The following is a 21,275-nucleotide window of genomic DNA, read 5'->3' as shown; positions in this document are numbered from 1 at the left end:
GTAAAGAACTCCATTAAACAAAAAATGAGCAAAAATATACATATACTGATATTTAGTAATCATAATGTTAATATTATTTGATTTATTAAAGTTATAAAAGTAAAAACATTTGTATTTTTTCAGTAAAGTGCAAATTATGCTCTGCCCTTGGGACTGTATAGGGGTTTTGCGCCCAACTTATGTTAATTTCTGCTCGTTATGAGCTTGACTCGGTTATTTATTTTAATTTCTGTTCGTTTTGGGTTTCATTTGTTTATCGATGCTGATTTGTGGTAGTTATTTGATTTTATTTTTGCTCATTTTTTGTTTAATGGAGTTCTTTACTTTTCTTTGAAAAACTTATTTTGTGGATTTTTTTTTTTAATTAATTAATGATAATAGAGGAGGTTGAACACAAATGTTAATTTCCCATATCCAGGCTTATTATTTGGCTAACAATAAGCTTATTTTTGCAGGATTTTGGGTCAATCAAAACAGAGGCCACACTTCATTCTGATAAGGCTCAAGCTGTCGACCATAGAACGATTTTTTCGCCTTCATCCGCTCGCTTTACTGGCTGTGGTTGGCTATAGTACGGTATATATCGCACAGAAAAATTCCAAAGCAAAACTTCATACGCAGCCGAAAAACAAAGCTTAGTTCAAAAAGTTCGTATAGTTGATCAACAGTAGAAGAAACTTGAGAGGCAAAAATTTTGAACTATAATAGTGTGGATTTCATATGAAGCTTAGTTTTGGTGAAATTAAGGCAAATTTTGGTGAGGCTCTGAGTGAATTTTTTCTCCGACATCTATAGTATGCATCATATAGCAAATATTCCGAGCGGCTGGAGTTTTGGCAAACAATAACCTAATTTAAATACCAGGAAGCCTATTACTAGAATTCAAATTTGCATTAAACTATGCATAGAAACTTGAGATGTTGTAGATTTTCCAAGGGAAAAATACATGTAATTTTTCAACATTTTGTCGTGTCTCTCTTCCTTCTAAGTTGCAAAAATAATGTGTATTCTACCCACAAAGAAAAGACGCCAAGGAGATCGCACCAAATAGCACAATTCTGTATTTATAGTACTCCAAAAGCTTTTACTGTAATCCGTCTAAATCTAGAAGTGTAAAAGGAAATAAGACAAAAGAATTTTTTATTGAACAAAAAAGAAATGAAGGAAGAAACAAAAACATATTTTCAGTACAATCCCGCCTTTTTCATAATTTGGAGAAATTCTTCTTGACTGACAGCGCCATCTCCATCTTTATCAGCTTCTTCTATCATTTCCTGAAATTAAGAGACAGAATTGATATAATCGCAGTAGAAAACTTGACAACAGGAAAAGCAAAGGAGCCTCGGCAGGAAACAAATCCCAACACTTAAAAAGCCTTTACGCAACTTCTAACTTGTAGAGATAATTTCACAAATAAACAAAACGAGACACTCAGAATATATCCAGTTTTGAATGTTTCATCTGAAAGAAAGTAACTGTAAGTAGCTGAATAAGTAACCATCTAGTAACTGAATCATTCTTCAGCATCTCCCAGACGAATTGCCTTCAAACCACTTATACAGCTATAAAAATGGTGGAAGCCACATCGTGATATCTAAAAACAAAATTGACAAGAGCTTGTCAACATTTTGGCATTAACTTTAGAAAATTATACTAAAACACAAAAGATTAGAGACACCATTCACTGAAGTTTAAAAGTCAAAATCTAGCAAATTCATCCTTTAAAATGACCTCTGAGTCAACCAGCATTATAGCTAGACGATCTGGATTCTCATTTTCGACTGTCAAAGTATCAAGAGAAAAGGGAGTTTTTGAATCCTGGATTGGCACTGACAATCCAACTACCACCGATGGTTGTTAGATTTTACCAATTTTGCTCAAGGACTCTAAACCAAATTCCCATGAGCTATATGGTATTTTTGGAGGCATTTTGAAGTTTGCACAAAGTATACGGTACAATTCTTTTCATTTTTTGAAATTTCGTCCCATTTATCACCTACTAATGCTAAATTTCAGTGTTTCTTTCAGAGACATCTTAGCAATAGGAAATACCTTTCATGCATCTTAGAGATAGGGAAACTACTGCTCTTTTTGTCCATGACCTCCACTTTACACCTCCGTAATTCAAATTTTAATGCATTCTTCATTTTCTTTACATTCCTCTTATTTTTGTATGATCTATCACTCGAATAATTCTTGTACAAGCCACTCATCCTCTTTATTAAACAAACTATTTTCGACAAATTATTCCATCCCTCTTCTAAATTGTCATTTTTTAAACTCTGTAGTTTTGTCTTCAGCTGTTCCTGGAAAATTTTTCTCAAATTCTTTTCCAGGATTCTATCAACATAATAGATTCCCGAAAGATAGTTACCCTTTCTAAATTGTAGCTTTAAATTAACGTTAGACACTACTAGATGGAGATTTTTATTTTTAACATCAATAACAGCATTCCTTTATACTTTAGTATCTTGTATTGATCCTGCCAGTATTCAGTTTACAATAGCATGATCAATAGAGTTAGATGTCTTACCATCATGTAATTACCATGTTAACTTATGGGTCATTTTATGACCAGATACTGCATTGATTATAACTAGATTGTTATATCTACAAAATTGCATCAGTCTCTAGCCATTATTGTTTTCTTTTCCTACATCAAATTTACCTAGGCTAGGATATCATTTACCTCTATTTCTACCGACCTGGGCGTTAAAATCTCCTAATAAAGGACCATAATTCTAACTGGGACCCAGGCTATTTTTTTCTGTAGGTGTCATTAAAAGTCATCTGAGTCACTCCATCAGTCCGTTCTACCAGGGCATATACTACTATGATTGATACCTCGCATAGTCATAAAATGAGAGACTAGCATTCTATTGTCAGTACCTTCCCAACCCAAACAAGACTTAGCAACTTCCTTATTCATGGCGAGCCCTACTCCCTGCCTATGCATCCCATCCTCTCTGCCTGAGTAAATAAATCCTATATCATCCAATTTACTGTTTTCTACCTCAAAGATATAAATTTCTGAAACTCCTAATAAGTCGAGTAAGAAGCGTCTTAATTCGTCAGTCAAAATGTCGGCACGATAATTGTCTATTAACTTTGTAACATTTCAAGTTGCAATTTTCATATTCTTCAAATCTCTGAATTTATTATGGCCTCAGAAAAATTAACTGTCCGAGAACCAGTGCAGGAGAGGGACTAACACATCTTCTCAAGTCTTCACAAAGTGCTTAAACCAGCTTAGAACCGGACAGCAAGAAGTTCTTGGGACCTCCAGTTGAAGGGATGTTTTATGCAATCCGGGGCCCACCTCGGTCAGAATATGGTTATTCATATTTGGCGATGCTCTTCTATCAACTAGAGTCAAGATCCTGCACAGACAATGTCAAGCCTATTACCTCTACCTCATTACATATTTATGCCTACAATTTTTATGCTACAACGGGGAGGCAACCCAAAATAGACAACCTAGCTAGGAAGAAGCTTTTCAGCCCAAAAAGCCTACCAAAACACACCAAACACACAAGATTTACACATTCATCAGAATCCAGTGAAAATTCCGTGTTTTTTTTTGCAGGATGGGAGCGTACGCGTCAGAACTAAGCTTAGTATATTAGAAGCCAGAGTAATCCCAGTTGTCAGATGTGGTTCCGAAACTAGGGTGATTCTAAATATGAGAAAAATCTCCGTTTCAAGGCCCTTCAGCCAGGAAGTGCAGAGGGGAGTTAGAGGCCAGCCATCCTGTGCTTTTGTACACCTTTCCTGCTTACCTTCCCCAGATTTCTCGAGGTAACCATTTAGAGCGGGGTTTACTCTGGCACCGCTTAGCAGAGTCACGCCACTGACCCCCGTCCCTAAACAAATAGCTGGCCACACCAAGAATCGAACCCCTACCCTTCGGGCAAACCCTGTCCTTCGGCTAATTTTTTATCTTTACAATTGTTCAAACAAGTACCTGGAAGTATCCATAAGCTATTCTTCTGCAAAAAGCATAACACAGAGCCGCCGGTTTGGACTTTAAGTGTTTAGTGCCGTATCCTTTACCTTTTATCCTTTAAAAAATTATAGCACTACAAAATTTGGTTCCAATGTAAACCTACATTGAAAGAAATCTAAAGAAGGCTCTGCTACGTTTCTAGAGATGAATTGGCGCAAGAATGAATTAAGAAATCCATGAGAGAGAATAAAAATGAAGCTCTGTCCTGTGTAAAGGTATCCAAGAAAGCTGGCACTACTACTACTAACAACTCACCACAGCACTAAGCCGCCTGAGGCCAACAAATCTACGCACGCTCCTCCTCTATCCCAATCTGTTCAAAGTCTCCATCTTCACACCCTCCAAGGAAGTTCCTATTTCCCTAAAATCTTTCTTTGTGACATGCTTCAACCCCAACCGCGGACGACCTGCTTTCCGTTTAGCCTAGACGGTTAGCTGGTAGGTAAAGAATAATTAATTTTTCTTTTTTTTTCAATATAATGCAGTGGCATGGCTATGGAGAAGGTTTGGTATACAAATTTTCCCGCCAGACTTCTAGTTTTTATATTTCTAATTTCTAGAATTATAAATAGATAAAATGATAATTTATTCATTCACAAAAAAATGCATTCATTATGAAATCATCATCAAAAGTCAAACGAGTTATACAGCTCCTATCTACATCAGTAGGATACTTCCCTAATTACTTTTTAGGACCTTTCTGTTTATTATAAGAGGCTATTCTATAATTTATGGGAAAAAAATTATTATTCCTTTTTTATTTTTTATGCTCGAGAGTTTTTTTTTTAATCTAAAAAAGGTCAGTAATTCATTCCTTTCTTTTTCAAAGCACGTCACTGATAGGATACATCCTGTTGAGTTTTCAGGCCTTTCCTGTTTTGATACATTAGGTTACCCTATTTTTTTCTTGAAAGGAAGGGGAAGGAGATCCAACTCTCCTCATTATTTTTTTTATTATTATTTCGGAAAAGCCTATGTATGTTATTTTTTAAAGTTTTTTTTTTGAAAAAATCTTGATTATACATTTCTAATTTATAGAATTACTAGTACTAGTACTACTAACAACTCACTGCAAGACCATGCCGCCTGAGACCAACACAGCTACGCACACTCCTCCTCCATCCCAATTTATTCAAACCCTCCCTCTTTACACACTCTCAGGAAGTTCCTATATCCTTTAAATCTTTCTTTATGACATCCTCCCACACCAACTACGGACGACCTGCTTTCCGTTTAGCCCTAGACGGTTGGCCGAAAAAGATATTCTTTGGCAATATGTCATCTTTCACCACAGAATGTGCCCTAGCCATCTCAGCCTTTCTCTCATTATAGCCCTGGAAAGCGGGATTGAACTATACTTTTCGTTCAGCCTACTGTTTGAAATACGGTCACTCAGCCGGGTACCCAGAACAATCCGTAGGCAATTTCTATGGAAAATATCAAGCAAATCTTCATCCGCTTTTCCGAGCACCCATGCTTCCCCTGTCATCACTCTAGCTTCCAATATTCTAATCTTGGTGTGCAGACGTATCTTCCTCTTCTTCCAAACTTTTTTTTAACTGTGAAAAAACACCCTGAGCCTTGGCTATTCTATTTTTAACACCTTAACTGTTCCCATCCTTTTACTAATAATTAATTAAAAAAAACTTTCCGAAAAATCAGTTTTTCAAAGAAAAGTAAAGGCCGTTTTAAACTTAAGCTCAGCGGATACAAATACCTGTTAAAGTTCAAACTCAAAACGACCAGAAATTCTTATTAAAGAATAAAGTAAACCCAAAACGAAAAGAAATTAAATAATTTCTGAGACCACACTGGCTAATCATGATAAAACAAAACAATAGTAAAAAAAAGAGAAAAACGAGGATTATACAAGCCAGTGAAAAATATGGACTAAAATGCAAATATTTCGGTCAATACCTCCACTTGACCGTCCGCAGTGCAAGATAATAACATTAAAATTACTAATAAAAATCCGAGGATACTATAAAAAATTTCAAACCTTAAAACAAAGCACAAATAAATTTGAAGACCCTCTCCATGTAACGGTGAAAGGGTAACTGAATAAAAAATACAGTACTGAACGGGAATTCAATTTTTTAATTTATACAGAGCATTTTTAAAAGCTAAACGCTTTCCAGGTAAAACATCATCACAGATTAGGTTAGGTTGTAAAATGTGATTTTTTTTTAATGTTTAAGTAAAAACGATCAGAATTAATTAGTTCATTATAAATAGGGCTTAAATAGGTTTCTCCCGTATCTCTATTGAGAGCAACCTTTCGGTGAATGTACTTTTTATCTCAACTGCCTCCCTGAAAACTGGGATGAGACCGTTAACAGGGGCAAGAATGGAGGTGTTATCGATTCTTAACAACCTCCCCTCGAAGTAACATGATTCTTACACCGGATTTCTTACACCGGAAGAAATCCATATGTTGTCTAAGGGAACAAAATTTTACTTGCCTCATCCACGAGTAAATTTCTCAGAGATAGTATCCAGTGTGGAGGCGGGCATATTTGGCTCAAGAGGTATTGTGGAAAATCCAGATTTACTTCGAGGGGAGGATTTTAGTAATCTTCTTGACTTCACTCCTTATTCCTCTAATTCAAAAACTTGGGAAACACAAATTCTTGGAAATTTAACAAAAGACCCAGACATCATTATCACCAGGGCTGACAAAGCGAATAAAATTATTATCCTTGATAAAGTCTCATATAACAAAAAAGTTACGGATATTTTGTCTGACACTCACACTTATAAACGGATAGAGTCAGACCCAACCGACAAGTTCACCCGTGAAGTACGAAAACAGATGGAAATTTTACAAAAAGAAAGACTCGTTACTCCACAAATGTACAAAATGTTTTACCCTAAAGGGTGTTCCGCTCCTAATTTCTATGGTCTCCCAAAAATTCACAAAGATGGAGTTCTTCTGCGCCCAATTATGGCCTCTTATAGCTAACCAGCTTCCAGACTGGGAAAATGGTTATCCACAATTTTTCGTCCTCTTATGTCGACGCAAGCTTCTTACATTAAAAATTCAGTACACCTTGTGAAAAAATTAAAAAATCTTGATATAAAAAAAGACACAGTTTTGGCCAGTTTTGATGCCATTTCGATGTATACATCATGTGATATAAAAAAAATGTGAATTCACTCTTCAAAAGAAACTAGAAGATAATATTGTCCGGATGGATTACAAAACATTAGATATTGAAACCATTATGCGACTTGTTCGTCTTTGCAATAGATATTCCTTATATTTGCGGTACAACAATCAATTTTTCACCCAAACAAATGGCCTCCCAATGGGTACGAGCCTTTCACCTTTTTTGGCCACTTTTTACATGGAATTTAATGAAACCTCCACTTTGAATACTTTTCCTCTGAAACACCGGTTCTGGGGCCGGTTATAAAAAAAAACAAGTTTTTTAAACTGAAAGTAAGGAGCGACATTAAAACTTAAAACGAACAGAAATTATTCCGTATATGAAAGGGTCTGTCCCCTCCTCAACGCCTCGCTCTTTACGCTAAAGTTTTTTATTGTTTAAAAAAACAAAGTTGTAAGAAAGAGTCAAATTTTGGCGTATAGAGCTAGGCGTTGAGGAGGGGACAGACCCTTTCATTTACGGAGTAATTTCTGTTCGTTTTAAGTTTTAATGTCGCTCCTTACTTTCAGTTTAAAAAACTTGTTTTTTTTTATTTAATCTCTGTCTGGAATCACGGAGAGATAGAAATTAACGCTTTTTTACTTCATCTTAATAGTTTCGATTCCAGCCTTCAGTTCACCTTGGAACTGGAATATAATCATAAACTGCCTTTTTTAGACGCCTTAATCTTTAAAAAATCTCTCAGCCTTGAATATTCGATTTATAGAAAACCTATACATAATGATAGGTATTTGCATTTCTCTTCCAACCACCCTCCTTGTGCAAAAAGAGGAGTAGTTATATCTTTAGTTGATTGTGTCATAAGAACTTGTTCAAAGGCTCATATAATCCCAGAATTAAATTATCTGAAGGACATTTTGTTTTGCAATGGATATCCTATCAAGTTACTGGAATCCATCATAGAAAAAAGAAAAAAAAAGGCAGAAAAAGATTCATCGTCTCCACAACCTCCAACGGATATCACCCCTTTAGTGGGTGATAAGAAAGTTTTTACTGTTTTGCCCTATTTTCCCAAATTAGGTGACAAATTGCAAAGAATTTTTAAAAAACATAACTTAAATGCCACCTTCAAAAATTCTAGTAAAATCGAGGACTATTTTAACAGCGGTACAGATAAAACAAGCCCAATTTTGGGCAGTGGTGTTTATAGGGTTCCATGTTCTTGTGGCTGTTTCTATGTTGGAAGAACCCATCAGCAATTGGGGGAGAGATTATTGGAACACAGGTCCTCAATCGACAAAGCTATGGAGCTATCCCAAAGGCCTGAGACTTTTGATTCCAACTTGGCTCAGCATGTGTATGACAACCTGCACCATTTTGTTTTATTCGATAACACCTCCATTATTGCTCATGTTAAAGGTCTCATCTAAGTTTTCAGGGAGGCAGTTGAGATAAAAAAGTACATTCACACGAAAGGTTGCTCTCAATAGAGATACAGAAGAAATCTATTTAAGCCCCATTTATAATGAACTAATTAATTCTGATCGTTTTTACTTAAATATTAAAAAAATAACATTTTGCAACCTAACCTAATCTGTGATGATGTTTTACCTGGAAAGCGTTTAGCTTTTAAAATAATCTGTATAAATTAAAAAATTGAATTTCCATTCAGTACTGTATTTTATCATTCAGTTACCCTTTCACCGTTACATGGAGAGGGTCTTCAAATTTTTGTTGTGCTTTGTTTTAAGGTTTGAAATTTTTTTATAGTACCCATTGGTTTTTCTAAGTAATTCTGATGTTATTATCTTGCACTGAGGACGGTTGAGCGGAGGTCTTGATTCAAATATTTGCATTTTAGTCCATATTTTTCACTGGTTGGTATAATCCTCGTTTTTCTCTTTTTTTACTATTGTTTCGTTTTAAAAGAAATTAAATAAACAATCATAGCAAAAAACATACAACAAGTAATAATGTAAATGAATAAATAGATCTAAAAGCGAGTAATGCTTAGACTTTACTTTGCACTTTACTGAAAAAAATATAAATGTTTTTACTTTTATAACTTTAATAAATCAAATAATATTGACATTTTGATTAATAAATATAAACATATGTATATTAAACTGACAATGCACGTTCATTTGTATTTTTGCAGTAAAGTGCAAATTATATTCTGGCCTTGGGAAGGCATAGGGGTTTTGAGCCTTACTCATGTTAATTTCTCCTCGTTTTGAATTTGACTCGATTATTTATTGTAATTTCAGTTCGTTTTGGGTTTCATTTATTTTTCAATGCTGATCTGTGATAGTTCCACGCTTGGTAGATTATTTGATCTTGTTTTCGTTCATTTTTGGTTTAATGGAGTTCTTTACTTTTCTTTGAAAAATGTATTTTGTGGAAAAGATTTTTTTAATTAATTTCTGTTCGTTTTATATTGACATAGTCTTTTCAGGGAAATAGAAAATAATACTTTAAATCATTTTGTTTTTTTAAGACTCTATAGTTTGGTCGGCTATTAGTGTTTAATTTAGTTTCATACCTCCTCTAGTTGCCCTGAAGTAGAAAACTTGATACCATTTGCAAAAAAATCTGTTTACTTTCTTTGATAGCTTGGATACACTTATGCTATTTAGATTTGGTAAAATTTTAAGAGCAGAAATAGCCCCGAAAGTTTGAACATAATACCCTCAGTCGTTCTTGAGATACGGCTGAGATGCCTTATTGGGAATTAGCATTAACATAGTACATTTTGATTTAATCTCAAGACAACATTTAATTTTTAAACATAATGGGCAAATGGGAAGGTGGGCGTAGGAGGGGGATTAGTTACCCTCAAATCACTTTCAACTATTAAAAAGGGCACTAGCCCTTTCTATTTTCAACCGAATGAGCCCTTTTCGAAGTTTCTACAACTCCTTCGATACAAAGTGCCCTGGTCTAAACAAAAAAAAAAATACATTGTAACAACACCGCTCTTTACTATAAAAATGCCAAGCCTTCCCATCACATTCAACTATTAAAAAGGGTACCAGCCCTTTCATTTTTCAATGGAATGAGCCCTTTTTGAGTTTCTACGACAACACTTTCTATAAATATCTTATATGCCCTAAGAGCATAACTTACAACCCTTGCCCTCAGAGCTGTTGAGGGGTTGTAGCATTCAAAGACAAAATTTCCAGAACTTTGAACTATGTTAAACAAAATGGTTGTCTCAAAATTTTTATTGGATGTTTTTGGAGAAATGATGGGCGTGAGAGGGGCGTCAGTTGCTCTCCAATCACTTTCAAGTATTAAAAAAGGCACTAGCCCTTTCAATTTCCAATCGAATGAGCTCTTTTGAAGTTTCTACGACAACGCTTTCTATAAAAATCTTATATGCTCTCAGAGCATAACTTACAACCCTTGCCCTGAGGGCTGCGAGGGTGGGGTGTCATCCTCAAAGACCTAATTTCCAGAACTTTCAACTCCGTTGAACAAAATTGTTATATCAAAATTTTGATTGGACGTGTTTGGGGAAATGGTGGGCGTGAGAGGGGGGTTAGTAGCCCTCCAATCACTTTCGACTATTACAAAGGGCACTAGCCCTTTCAATTTCCAATCGACAGAGCCCTTTTTGAAGTTTCTACGACAAGACTTTCTATAAGAACCTTATATGCCCCCAGGGCACAGATTACAATTCGGGCCCAGAGGGCTCTGAAGGGGTTATCATCCTCAAAGTCATAAGTTTTATACCTTTCATATACGGTGAACATGGAAAACTCAAAATTTTGAGTGTTTGCGTTTGGGAAAATAGCGGGTCTGAGAGGGGGTTAGTTGCCCTCCAATCACTTTCGACTATTTAAATGTGCCCTAGCCCTTTGAATTTCCAACTGAATGAGCCCTTTTTGAAGTTTCTACAACAGCGCTTTCTATAAAAACCTTATATGTACCCAGGGAAAAACTTTGCCCTGAGGGCTGTGGGGGAAGTGTCATCCTCAAAGACATAATTTCCGGACCTTTCGACTACGTTGAACAAAATGGCTATCTCAAAATTTTGATTGGATGTATTTGGGGAAATATTGGGCATGAGAGGGGGGTTACTTGCCCTCCAATAGCTTTCGACTATTAAAAAGGGCACTAGCCCTTTCAATTTCCTTCAAATGAGCCTTTTTTGAAGTGTCTGCGGCAACGCTTTCTATAAAAAAAAACCTTATATGCCCCCAGGGTATAACTTACAACCCTTGCCCTGAGGGATGTGGGGGAGTGACACCCTCGAAAACACAGTTTCCGGACTTTATAACTACTTCGAACAAAATGGCAATCTCAAAATTTTGATTGGATGTGTTTGGGAAAATGGTGGGTGTGAAAGGGGTGTTAGTTATCCTCCAATCACTTTTGATAATTGAAAAGGGCACAAGCCCTTCTAATTTCCAATCGAATGAGCCCTTTTTAAAGTTTCTACAACATCGCTATCTATAAAAACCTTATATGCCCCCTAGGCATAACTTACAACCCTTGCCCTGAGAGCTATGAGGAGGTTATCATCCGCAAAGACCTAATTTCTATGCCCCCAGGGAAAAACTTAAAACCCTTGCCCTGAGGGCTATGGGGGGAGTGTCATCCTCAAAGACATAATTTCCGGACCTTTCAACTACGTTGAACTAAATGGCTATCTAAAAATCTTGATTGGATGTGTTTGGGGAAAAGGTCGGTGTGAGAGGGGGGGGGGTGGTTGCCCTCCAATCACATTCGACTATTAAAAAGGGCACTAGCCCTTTGAATTTCCAATCGAATGTGCCCTTTTTCAAGTTTCTATGACAAAGCTTCCAATAAAAACCATATATGCCCCCAGGGCATAACTTACAACCCTTACCCTTGAGGGCTCTGGGGGAGTGTCATCCTCAAATATATAATTTCCAGAACTTTCAACTACATTGAAAAAAATGGCTATCACTAAATATTGATACAATCCTTGCCCTGAGGGCTGTTAGGGGTTGTCGTCCTCAAAGACCTAATTTCCAGAACTCTCAACTGCGTTGAACAAAATGGCTATCTAAAAAATTTTATTGGATGTGTTTTGGGAGAAAGTGGGCGTGAGAGGGGAGTTAGTTGTCCTCCAATCACTTTCAACTATTAAAAAGGTTACTAACCCTTTTAATTTCCAATCGAATGAGCCCTTTTTGAAGTTTCTACGACAAAAATTTCTATAAAAACCTTATATGCCCCCAGGGCATAGCTTACAACCCCTGCCCTGAGGGCTGTTGGGGGAGTGTCCTCCTCAAAAACATAATTTCTATCTGGCAGTCAACTACGTTGAACAAAATGGCTATCTCAAAATTTTGATTGGATATATTTGGGGAAATAATGGGCGTGGAAGAGGTGTTAGTTGCCTTCCAATCACTTTCGACTATTAAAAAGGGCACTAGCCATTCCAATTTCCAATCGAATGAGTCTTTTTCGAAGTTTCTATGACAACTCCTTCGATACGAAGTGCCCTTGTATGGAAAAAAAAATAATACATTGTGCCAACATCGTTCTTTACTTAGGCAGCGCAATTGCACTGCCAATGATACTACCAAGGTAAGTGAAGATGTCCACCTGATCAATCTTTTTGTTACTCGACGTCACATTTTCATGGTCCCTTATTCCTAGCCTCGGTGACTTAGTCTTCTTAACATTAATTTTCAAACCTATTCTAGCACCCTGAATTCGCAAATCCTTTGAAATTCCATTCATTTTTCAAATTTGAAATAAAATAAGGATTTATTCATTCACAAATAAGCATATTTGTTTCGTTGTGAAAAAAACCAAACGAGTTATACAGCTCATGGCTGCATTGCTGAAACGATACTTTCTTACTGAGTTTCCAAGAACTTCGCCTTTTATTATACTAGTTAATCTTATACTTACTTTGGGAAAAATCATAATTTGTTTTCCCTTTTTTGATCTTGAGTGATTTTTCCTATTTTTAAAAAAGATCAGTAATTCATTTTCTTTATTTTTAAAACATATCACGGATAGAATACCTCTCATAAATAATCAGTTACCCTTTCACCGTTACATGGAGAGGGTCTTCAAATTTTAGTTGTGCTTTGTTTTAAGGTTTGAAATTTTTTATAGTATCCTTGGATTTTTATTAGTAATTTTAACGTTATTATCTTGCACTGAGGACGGTCAAGCGGAGGTCTTGACTGAAATATTTGCATTTTAGTCCATATTTTTCACTGGCTTGTATAATCCTCGTTTTTCTCCTTTTTTTACTATTGTTTCGTTTTATAAGAATACCTCTCAATTTGGTTTCCAGGCTCTTCATGTTTTATTAAACTAGGTTATTGCACAAGTTTTTTGGGGAAAAAGCAGTGAATCATTTTTTTATTTGTTAAACTCAAGAGATTTTTCTGAATCAAAAGTCATTATTTTACTTTCTTTATTTTTAAAATACATCACCAATACGATGCCTCCCTATTTAGTTTGCAAACTTTTTCTTCCTTATTAGATTAGTTTTTATGGAGAAAAAACAGCATTTTATTTTCTTCTTTTTCGGATTCGAGGAATTTTCTTATTTTCAAAAAAAATCGTTTTTCGTTTTCTTTATCATTAAATTGCGTCTCCCTATTTAGTTTCTCGGCCATTCTTTTTCATTACATTGGTTATCTTATAAGTTTTTGGGATAAAAAATAGCCTTTAATTTTCTCATTTTAAATACAAAAATATAAGTTTACCTTTAAATCCTCATCACTGATATCTTCACCAAGTTCTTTGGCTATTTTTTTAAGTTTTGCAAACGTTATTTTGCCAGTGTTGTCTTCATCAAAGAGTCGAAATGCCCGTTTGACTTCTTCTTTGGTTTCATTGCATTCAATTTTTGATGTTACTAATTTACTGAATTGTTCAAATGTCACAAAACCTGTAATATGTAATAATTGACTGAACTGTTCAACAGTCACAAAACTTGCATTTAATAACGATAGCAAAAGGATGAACAATAAGTTAAAGAAAAACAGCAGGATTAAACAGTTTTGATTGGCTATCATAATTATAATGGAAATTGGACTTCAAAATGAAGTTTCAGATTAAATACGAATTGTATTATTTTAGTATTTGATCTTACTTATTTTTTTTCTTCTTAGTTCAAATATCTCTATTTTAGTTCTTTTAACAAATCGATTTTATTGTAGTGTTTTATCTTGTTTTTTTTACTATTTTTGAAATAGCCATTCGATATTTGTTAAATAATGTTCAGAATGACAATTGTTAAAACAATTAGACAGAAAATCTTAAGTAGATAATTAAAGTAAAAAAGGTGTTTTAAGATTAAGGTAAAAAAAAAAATTAAAACTTTTAGAAATTATCATCCATGTGACGCCTTTCCCCCAAACCCCGCTCTCCATGCTAAAGTTTGACAAGTAAGCTTCCAAAAGATATTTCAAGATGCACCAAATTTAACCAGTTCGTAATTCGAATTATACTAATTTCCAATCAGCTGTCTGAACTTATGTCTCCAACATTACTGTTGGAAGCTTTTCCAAGCCCTGAAAGAAAGCTTTCCTGGTTGTGTGTTTAAATGATAAAAGGAAACCAAAGCTCACGTAGATACGACATATGTTATCTCACACTTCAAACTAACATTGGTAACCAATCTGAACCAATTCTCTAGCGCAGATACATAAGAATCTCCCCCCTCCCTACCCTTAATATTGCTATCATCTTTTTTGCAGGTTTTCTAGGGCTTTTCCAAAATTGACTTGCAACCAAAAATGACCCTCTCCCAAAAAAGTAAAGACCTGTCAAAAAGCAGTCACCCCCGAAATGTGTGCATACTATTTTCAAAAATGGAAAGGTTTACTACGGTAACTGAATATTCGTGACCAAAAACAATTAAGCAAACCAAAAATAAATATTTTTCATCTCAATAGAAAATTTTTCATTCTGAGTTTTTCTGTGACGCTATATTGTTACGCCCCAAAAATAACGAGTTTTAGAATTTCATATAGTCTTAACATAAGATCAAAATTAAGGTCTGAGATTTTTGTAGAAACTCTGGCGTGAATTGAATCCTTGATTTCTGTTTACCCTTCATACACGCTAAAATAACACGTTCCTTCATTCCATTGTAATTTTGATTTATCTTCTAAGAGCAGACTTTGTTGTGCAATATTTTTGTTTGCAATTGAGTCTTGATGTCGCTTCTTTTGCTTTAGCTGTTCAGAGTAATCTGTCATCTTGTATTATTTCGCATGCGTCATAGATACAAAAAATTATACGACCAGAGCACGGAAAGAAGTATAGAATTTCCTCTTTACACAATAGCATAATTATCGTGTTATTCTTTATTTTAAGCCATAGGGTGGCAAATCTGTAACTTCAATTAGATTTTGAAATTCTGACGTGGATTCATTTGCTTCTTCCTGTGTGTCTTCGCAAACACCAAAATAACACGTTCCTTCATTCCAAGGTGGCAAATAAGCAAATTCAATTAAATTAAGAAATTCTGGCATGAATTCAATTCCCCCTTCCTGTTTATTCTTCACAGACAATAGCGCGGCCCTTCATTCCATTGTAGTTTTGATTTATCTTCTAGCCGCCAATTTCGTTGTGCAACATTTTTTGTTTACAATTTGATATGATTCTTGCTGTCGTTTGTTCCAAACTTTTTGCTTTAGCCGTTCGGATTCGGAGTCATTTGTCATCTTGTGCAATACGCATGCGTCATAGATACCAAAAATGATACAACCACCCTGGGAAAAAATTATTTAAGTTTTGCTCTTTAAATGTAAATATAAATATGACGTCCCTCAAATGAAAAATGTTATTTGAAAATTAAGGCTCTAAGCGAATTTTCTCAAACTCATGACTTATCTAGATCAGTAAACCAATTTAAAAAAAAACAATAAAATGAAAAAAATGAAGCCGTTTTCGAGAAAAAATAGATACATACACAATTGATATAGATAGATAAACACAAAAGCAATCAAACAAAAGCAAACCTGAATTTTCTGAAGAAGTAGTTTTCAAGTCTTTGAACAGCTGTTGCAGTTCGTCCTTCTTCGGTTCAAATCCGAGTGCTCTCAAAGCTGCCTTTCCGCAAAAAATAAAAAATATTAGAAACCACTGGCACAAATGGTGATTATGGAGATTTAACTTCTGGATCCTGTAGTGTCTACTTCAGGAAATATATATAATATGCAGGCACCCAGCAGCATAATGAACGTGCGTCAAAATTTCGTATTTACACTTTGAAAGCCTCCTGCACATTACATCACTGTCTTTATATACATTTTGCCAACGTTATGGTCGGACAGTCATCCCTCCCAAAATAAATGGGAGCAAAACTTACGTGCAGCCAAAGTTGCGTAAAACGCAGTTTTGGCACTTAAGACCATAGTGGAAACATGTTCTGAAACTGTTCGAAAATTTTTGGAAGTGTATATCTAGGACGAAGGTCGGTCAGAGTCCCATTTGTGCTCCTTTCTCAGAAGAATATTTTCTGGATGTAGCATGAGAAATTAACCACAACAAGATAAAAAAAAACCTGGCGGGCCACCCTCCCAATCTCAATATTAAAACTCCCTAGCTAAAGTAATGACTAAGCCCAGTGAAATTGCTGCGAATGTTAATGATCTACTTCTAAATTAGATAAACGTCAGAAATATTCTTTCTTATTTAAAAAAAATGAAATTAGGAGCCTTAGGCATTAATTTATGTGACCCTGGAGAGTATAAGCAGTCTCTCTACAAAAATCTAAGCCGTTACTAAGGGACAAAGTGGAAGTTATTAATTAACTTAATCTAATTAGTTTAGTCTGTTTTTAATAAGCTTAATCCGTTTCCATGGGATTTAACCAGATTTAAAAATAGATACACAACATCTGGATAGATAAGATCAGCTTCTGTGTTAACCAATACAAACAAAGTTGGAAAAGAGAGGAAAATCCAAGCCGTAAACTAAAGATGTACAGTCAGGGTTGTCACCTGTGACACGAAAGTGCTCTTTTATTACTATTTCATCATGTGTAGCACTGTAGCACGTGCTACATTGAATGTAGCACTTTTTCTCTTATATGAACAAATTAAAAACATACACATATGTTTTCATACGCCTACATTTTCCCATTCAGTGCTCTGACCAGCTTATGATACATTTTTATTCCTTTATCAAACAGTTCGTGGTAACGAACTGTAAGTAAGGAGCGACCCGGCTCAATGGTAACCGAAACTCTAGAAAACAGGTTTTTGATACCAATAGATATATCAAAAGAATCAGATGTCAATGCTGATTTCAAATATATAACTTTCATCAAGTTTAGTGCTACCCATCAAAAGTTACGCGCCTGAGAAAATTTGGCTGATTTTCAAAAAAAAGGGGAAAGACCCCCTAAAAGTTATAGAACCTTAATGAAAATCACACCATCATATTCAGCGTATCAGAGAACCCTACTGTAGAAGTTTCAAGCTCCTATCTACAAAAATTTGGAATTTTACATTTTTTGCCAGAAGAAAGATCCCAGATACGTGTTTTTTCGTTTGTTTGTTTTTTTTCCCCAGGGATCTTCGTATTGACCCAGTGGTCCTAGAATATCATGGTAGGACTCATTGGAACGGAAATTAAAAGTTCTATTGCCCTTTTAAAGTGACCAAAAAAATGGAGGGCAACTAGGCTCCCTCCCATGCTTATTTTTTTCCCAAAGTCACCCGATCAAAATTTTGAGATAGCCATTTTGTTCAACATGGTCGAAAATATGATAAATATGTCTTTTAGGATGACTAAATCCCCCGAAGTTCTCAGAGCGAGAGCTAAAAGTTATGAACTTTACCCAATGTTAACATTATAGTATTGGTTATTGGGAAGTATACAGAAGTTTTCAGGAGGTTTTTTTTCTCGTTGTGGGAGGGATGGGTGGGTCGGTGGTTATGTTGGAGGATCTGTTCATGAAGGAAGTTTTCATGGGGGAAGGGAAATTGCCATGAAGGGGGCGCCAGACTTGCCAGCATTATTTATTGGTTATCGGGAAGTATACAACCATTTTCAGGAAGGATTTTTTCTGGAGGGGGGGGCTAGAGGAGGGGGTTACTCTGGAGAATATTTCCGTGGAGGAGGTTTCTTTGGGGTAAGGGACATTTCTATGAAGGGGGCGCCGGATTTCCAATAATAATTTAAAAAACGATCAGAAATTAAATAAAAAAAACAAGTTTTTTCAACTGAAATGTAAGAAGGAATATTAGAACTTAAAACGAACAGAAATTATAACGTATGTGAGGGGGTTCTCCCCCAAGTCAATACCTCGCTCGTTACGCTACAGTTTTTTTTAGTGCTTTCAATAGAGCTATCTATTCTAATTAAACGGCCTTTGTGATTCAGGGGTTTGTGAATCAAATTTTTTTTTAACTTTTAACGTAAAGATTTAACGTATTGACGTAAAGATTTAACTTTTAACGTATTGACTAAGGGGAGAACCCCCTCGTATACGTAATAACATATACGTAATATAAAAAAACAAGCGATACGGCTCAATAGTAATCGAAACTTTTAAAAACGGAATTTTGATGTCAATAAATGTATCAAAAGAATTTGTTTATAATGCTGATTCTAAATATATAAATTTTATTAAGTTTAGTATTACTCATCAAAGGCTACGAGTCTGAGAAAATTTACTCGATTTTTTAAAGAGGGGGGAAACATCCCCTACAAGTGAAAGAATTTTAATGAAAATCACACCGTCAGATTCAGCGTATCAGAAAACCCTATTACATAGGTTTCAAGCTCATATCTGCAAAAATCTGCAACTCTGTATTTTTTGCCAGAAGAAAAATATACGAATATTGAAGTTAGTTACGTAAGTTAATTTGTAAAGACATCCATTTAGCAAAAGAAAAGCAAAATTTTTATGCAAATAAAAGCTGCATTGACCTAAAAAACGGTCAGAAATTAAATAAAAAAAACAAGTTTTTTAAACTGAAAGTAAGGAGCGACATTAAAACTTAAAACGAACAGAAATTACTCCGTATATGAAAGGGGCTGTCCCCTCCTCAACGCCTCGCTCTTTACGCTAAAGTTTGACTCTGTCTCACAACTTTATTTTCTCAAATAATAAAAAACTTAAGCGTAAAGAGCGAGGCGTTGAGGAGGGGACAACCCCTTTCATATACGTAATAATTTCTGTTCGTCTTAAGTTTTAATGTCGCTCCTTACTTTCAGTTTAAAAAACTTGTTTTTTTTTATTTAATATTAAAAAAGATTGACCTAAAAGCTAAGTCCACCTAAACGGACCACAGACGCAAAGATTTTTTTGACTGTAGCACCAAAAATCGCTGTGTACCACGCAAAGTTGGGCAATCGCAGCACTTTAGGAACTGACCGTGGTGGCAACTTTGCATATAGTGGCAAGAAACTTTAAGAAATTCGAGCCTAAACAGCGTTTCTGGAGACGAGTTTACTCAAGACTAAATCGTTTCACAACCTTGTTATCAGAAAGGAAAGATTTTTAAGTTTATATGTCGTATGGTTGATTGGCTACGTTGAAAAAATTTAACAGGGCTGCTGATAAACGCATTTGTTGGCGAATTTACATAATTTGCATGGTGTTAATATGCAGATGGAAACTAGAACAGAATATTTAAGAAAGGATATTTTATTGTTTAGTCAAACAATTTATGTCTGACCTTTCTTGTGCAGTAAATGTATAGATTCTGTAACTATCCTTAGTACAGGGTACCGAGTTTCGCTCGGCCCCTGGTATCTAGATAATTTTGGAGACCACACTGCCTTTCCATGACGATAAATAAAAGTTTAAATAGAGGTAATGTCCTTTTAATAGACTGTGAAGATGATAACAGTGATAGAAATTCACAAAAATACCAGATATTTCGGTCACATATGCAGTGACCGTCATCAGTAGTAAAACTAAACTAAAACAATTTAAAACAAAAGTTTATATACAAAATCAAATAAAACTACATATTGTTTAATTCTCTAATTCTTTTCAAAGCAAAGGCGGAAGCTAGCCTCTTTGACCTTCTTGGATTCGGTTCACTGGCGTTCAATGATATAACACTTGGAGAGAGGTCAACTACATTGGGTGAATTGAACTTTACTTTTAGGATTTTAATAAATTATTTTTTTAAAATAATTTAAGCTACGTCCATATTAGATACATAGCTATTACACATAGTTACCAGCGGCATGCTCATACCCACTTTGTTATAGTCGAAGCTTCTTAGTGGATGTTCAATTCTTTAAAAATATTTTAAATAATTATTATTTTTCAAATAATAATTTAAATTAATAATAAATAATTCATTTTTTTTAAAAATAATAATTAATATTTTTTTTTAATTATTTTTAAAAAATAAAATAAGGTTCGTATGTATATACTAATAAAGAAACAGAGAGATAAGAAATACATATGAAGCTTTGCTCGGCCCATGGTACTCGTTTGCATGGCCCTGGTACGCATGATGTCATAGCATCATGCGAATGGAAATTTGATGTTGGTTTAGTCATCCAAGTTGATCTTCACTGGAGCCGAGCGTAACTCGAAGAATGTGAACTTCCTTTCCAGGTCTTTCCTCAGAAATAATTATTGCTTTAATTACGCTGTTACATAATTCAGTAACAACCATGCGTGCTCCATTGCACATACCTTCTGAAATATCTAATTACGCATTAGTGTAATTATCGTCTTGTATTGCATTTGGGATTCGTTGTAATGCTCGTCGTCGCATGTCTTCTAACCGGCGATTTCGTAGTTCTCATTTTGTTTGGGATTTCGTACGGATGCTCGTTCGAGCATGTCTTCAAAGTGTTCTTTATATTGAGATTTCTTAAGCATCATCATTACCACATACATTTTCTCTATGTCATTTTCTTTAGCTGTTCGGATACGTCTTGTCGCGTTAGACTACTATTTTCAATAAGAATTTATACATATATACACAATTATTGTTTGTTTAAGTATATTCCATAATGGTAATTAAAAAATTATTACAAAGATGAAATTTTGTTTTAAATTTTTTTTTTCTTGTAGTTGATTGACGGTCTAATTTTAATTCAGAACGATCGATTGAAAAAAAATCCTTTCGCACGATGTCATGACGTCATAAATACACAATTAGTGACAACAAAGATGGCAATTAGTCTTTCTATTTATTTTTATTTTGTCGATTGACACTATTCAGAAC

General features: G+C 35.0%; 1 protein-coding gene across 5 annotated transcripts in view; it reads right to left on the bottom strand.

Moving 5' to 3' along the window:
* Positions 1–1,128: 1,128 nt before the first annotated feature.
* The window catches only part of LOC148955839 (centrin-1-like), an 86,981-nt gene continuing 66,834 nt past the window's right edge, over positions 1,129–21,275 (bottom strand). For 3 of the 5 annotated variants that reach the window (XM_089108371.1, XM_089108374.1, XM_089108373.1), the window contains exons 3-5: positions 16,086–16,176; positions 13,821–14,005; positions 1,129–1,274 (exon numbers count right to left, since the gene is read on the bottom strand). In XM_089108371.1, coding sequence (XP_088964497.1) covers positions 1,185–1,274; positions 13,821–14,005; positions 16,086–16,176 — 366 coding nt within the window. In that variant the 3' untranslated portion in view covers positions 1,129–1,184. The remainder of the gene's footprint in view (positions 1,275–13,820; positions 14,006–16,085; positions 16,177–21,275) is intronic. The other 2 variants (XM_089108375.1, XM_089108376.1) reach the window with 1 other exon arrangement.

Source organism: Artemia sp. Qi Xiang Cuo, chromosome 2 (genome assembly GCF_049724085.1).
Source record: "Artemia sp. Qi Xiang Cuo chromosome 2, ASM4972408v1, whole genome shotgun sequence".
NCBI classification, from domain to species: domain Eukaryota; kingdom Metazoa; phylum Arthropoda; class Branchiopoda; order Anostraca; family Artemiidae; genus Artemia; species Artemia sp. Qi Xiang Cuo.
This window is presented reverse-complemented; position numbering and strand designations above follow the sequence as displayed.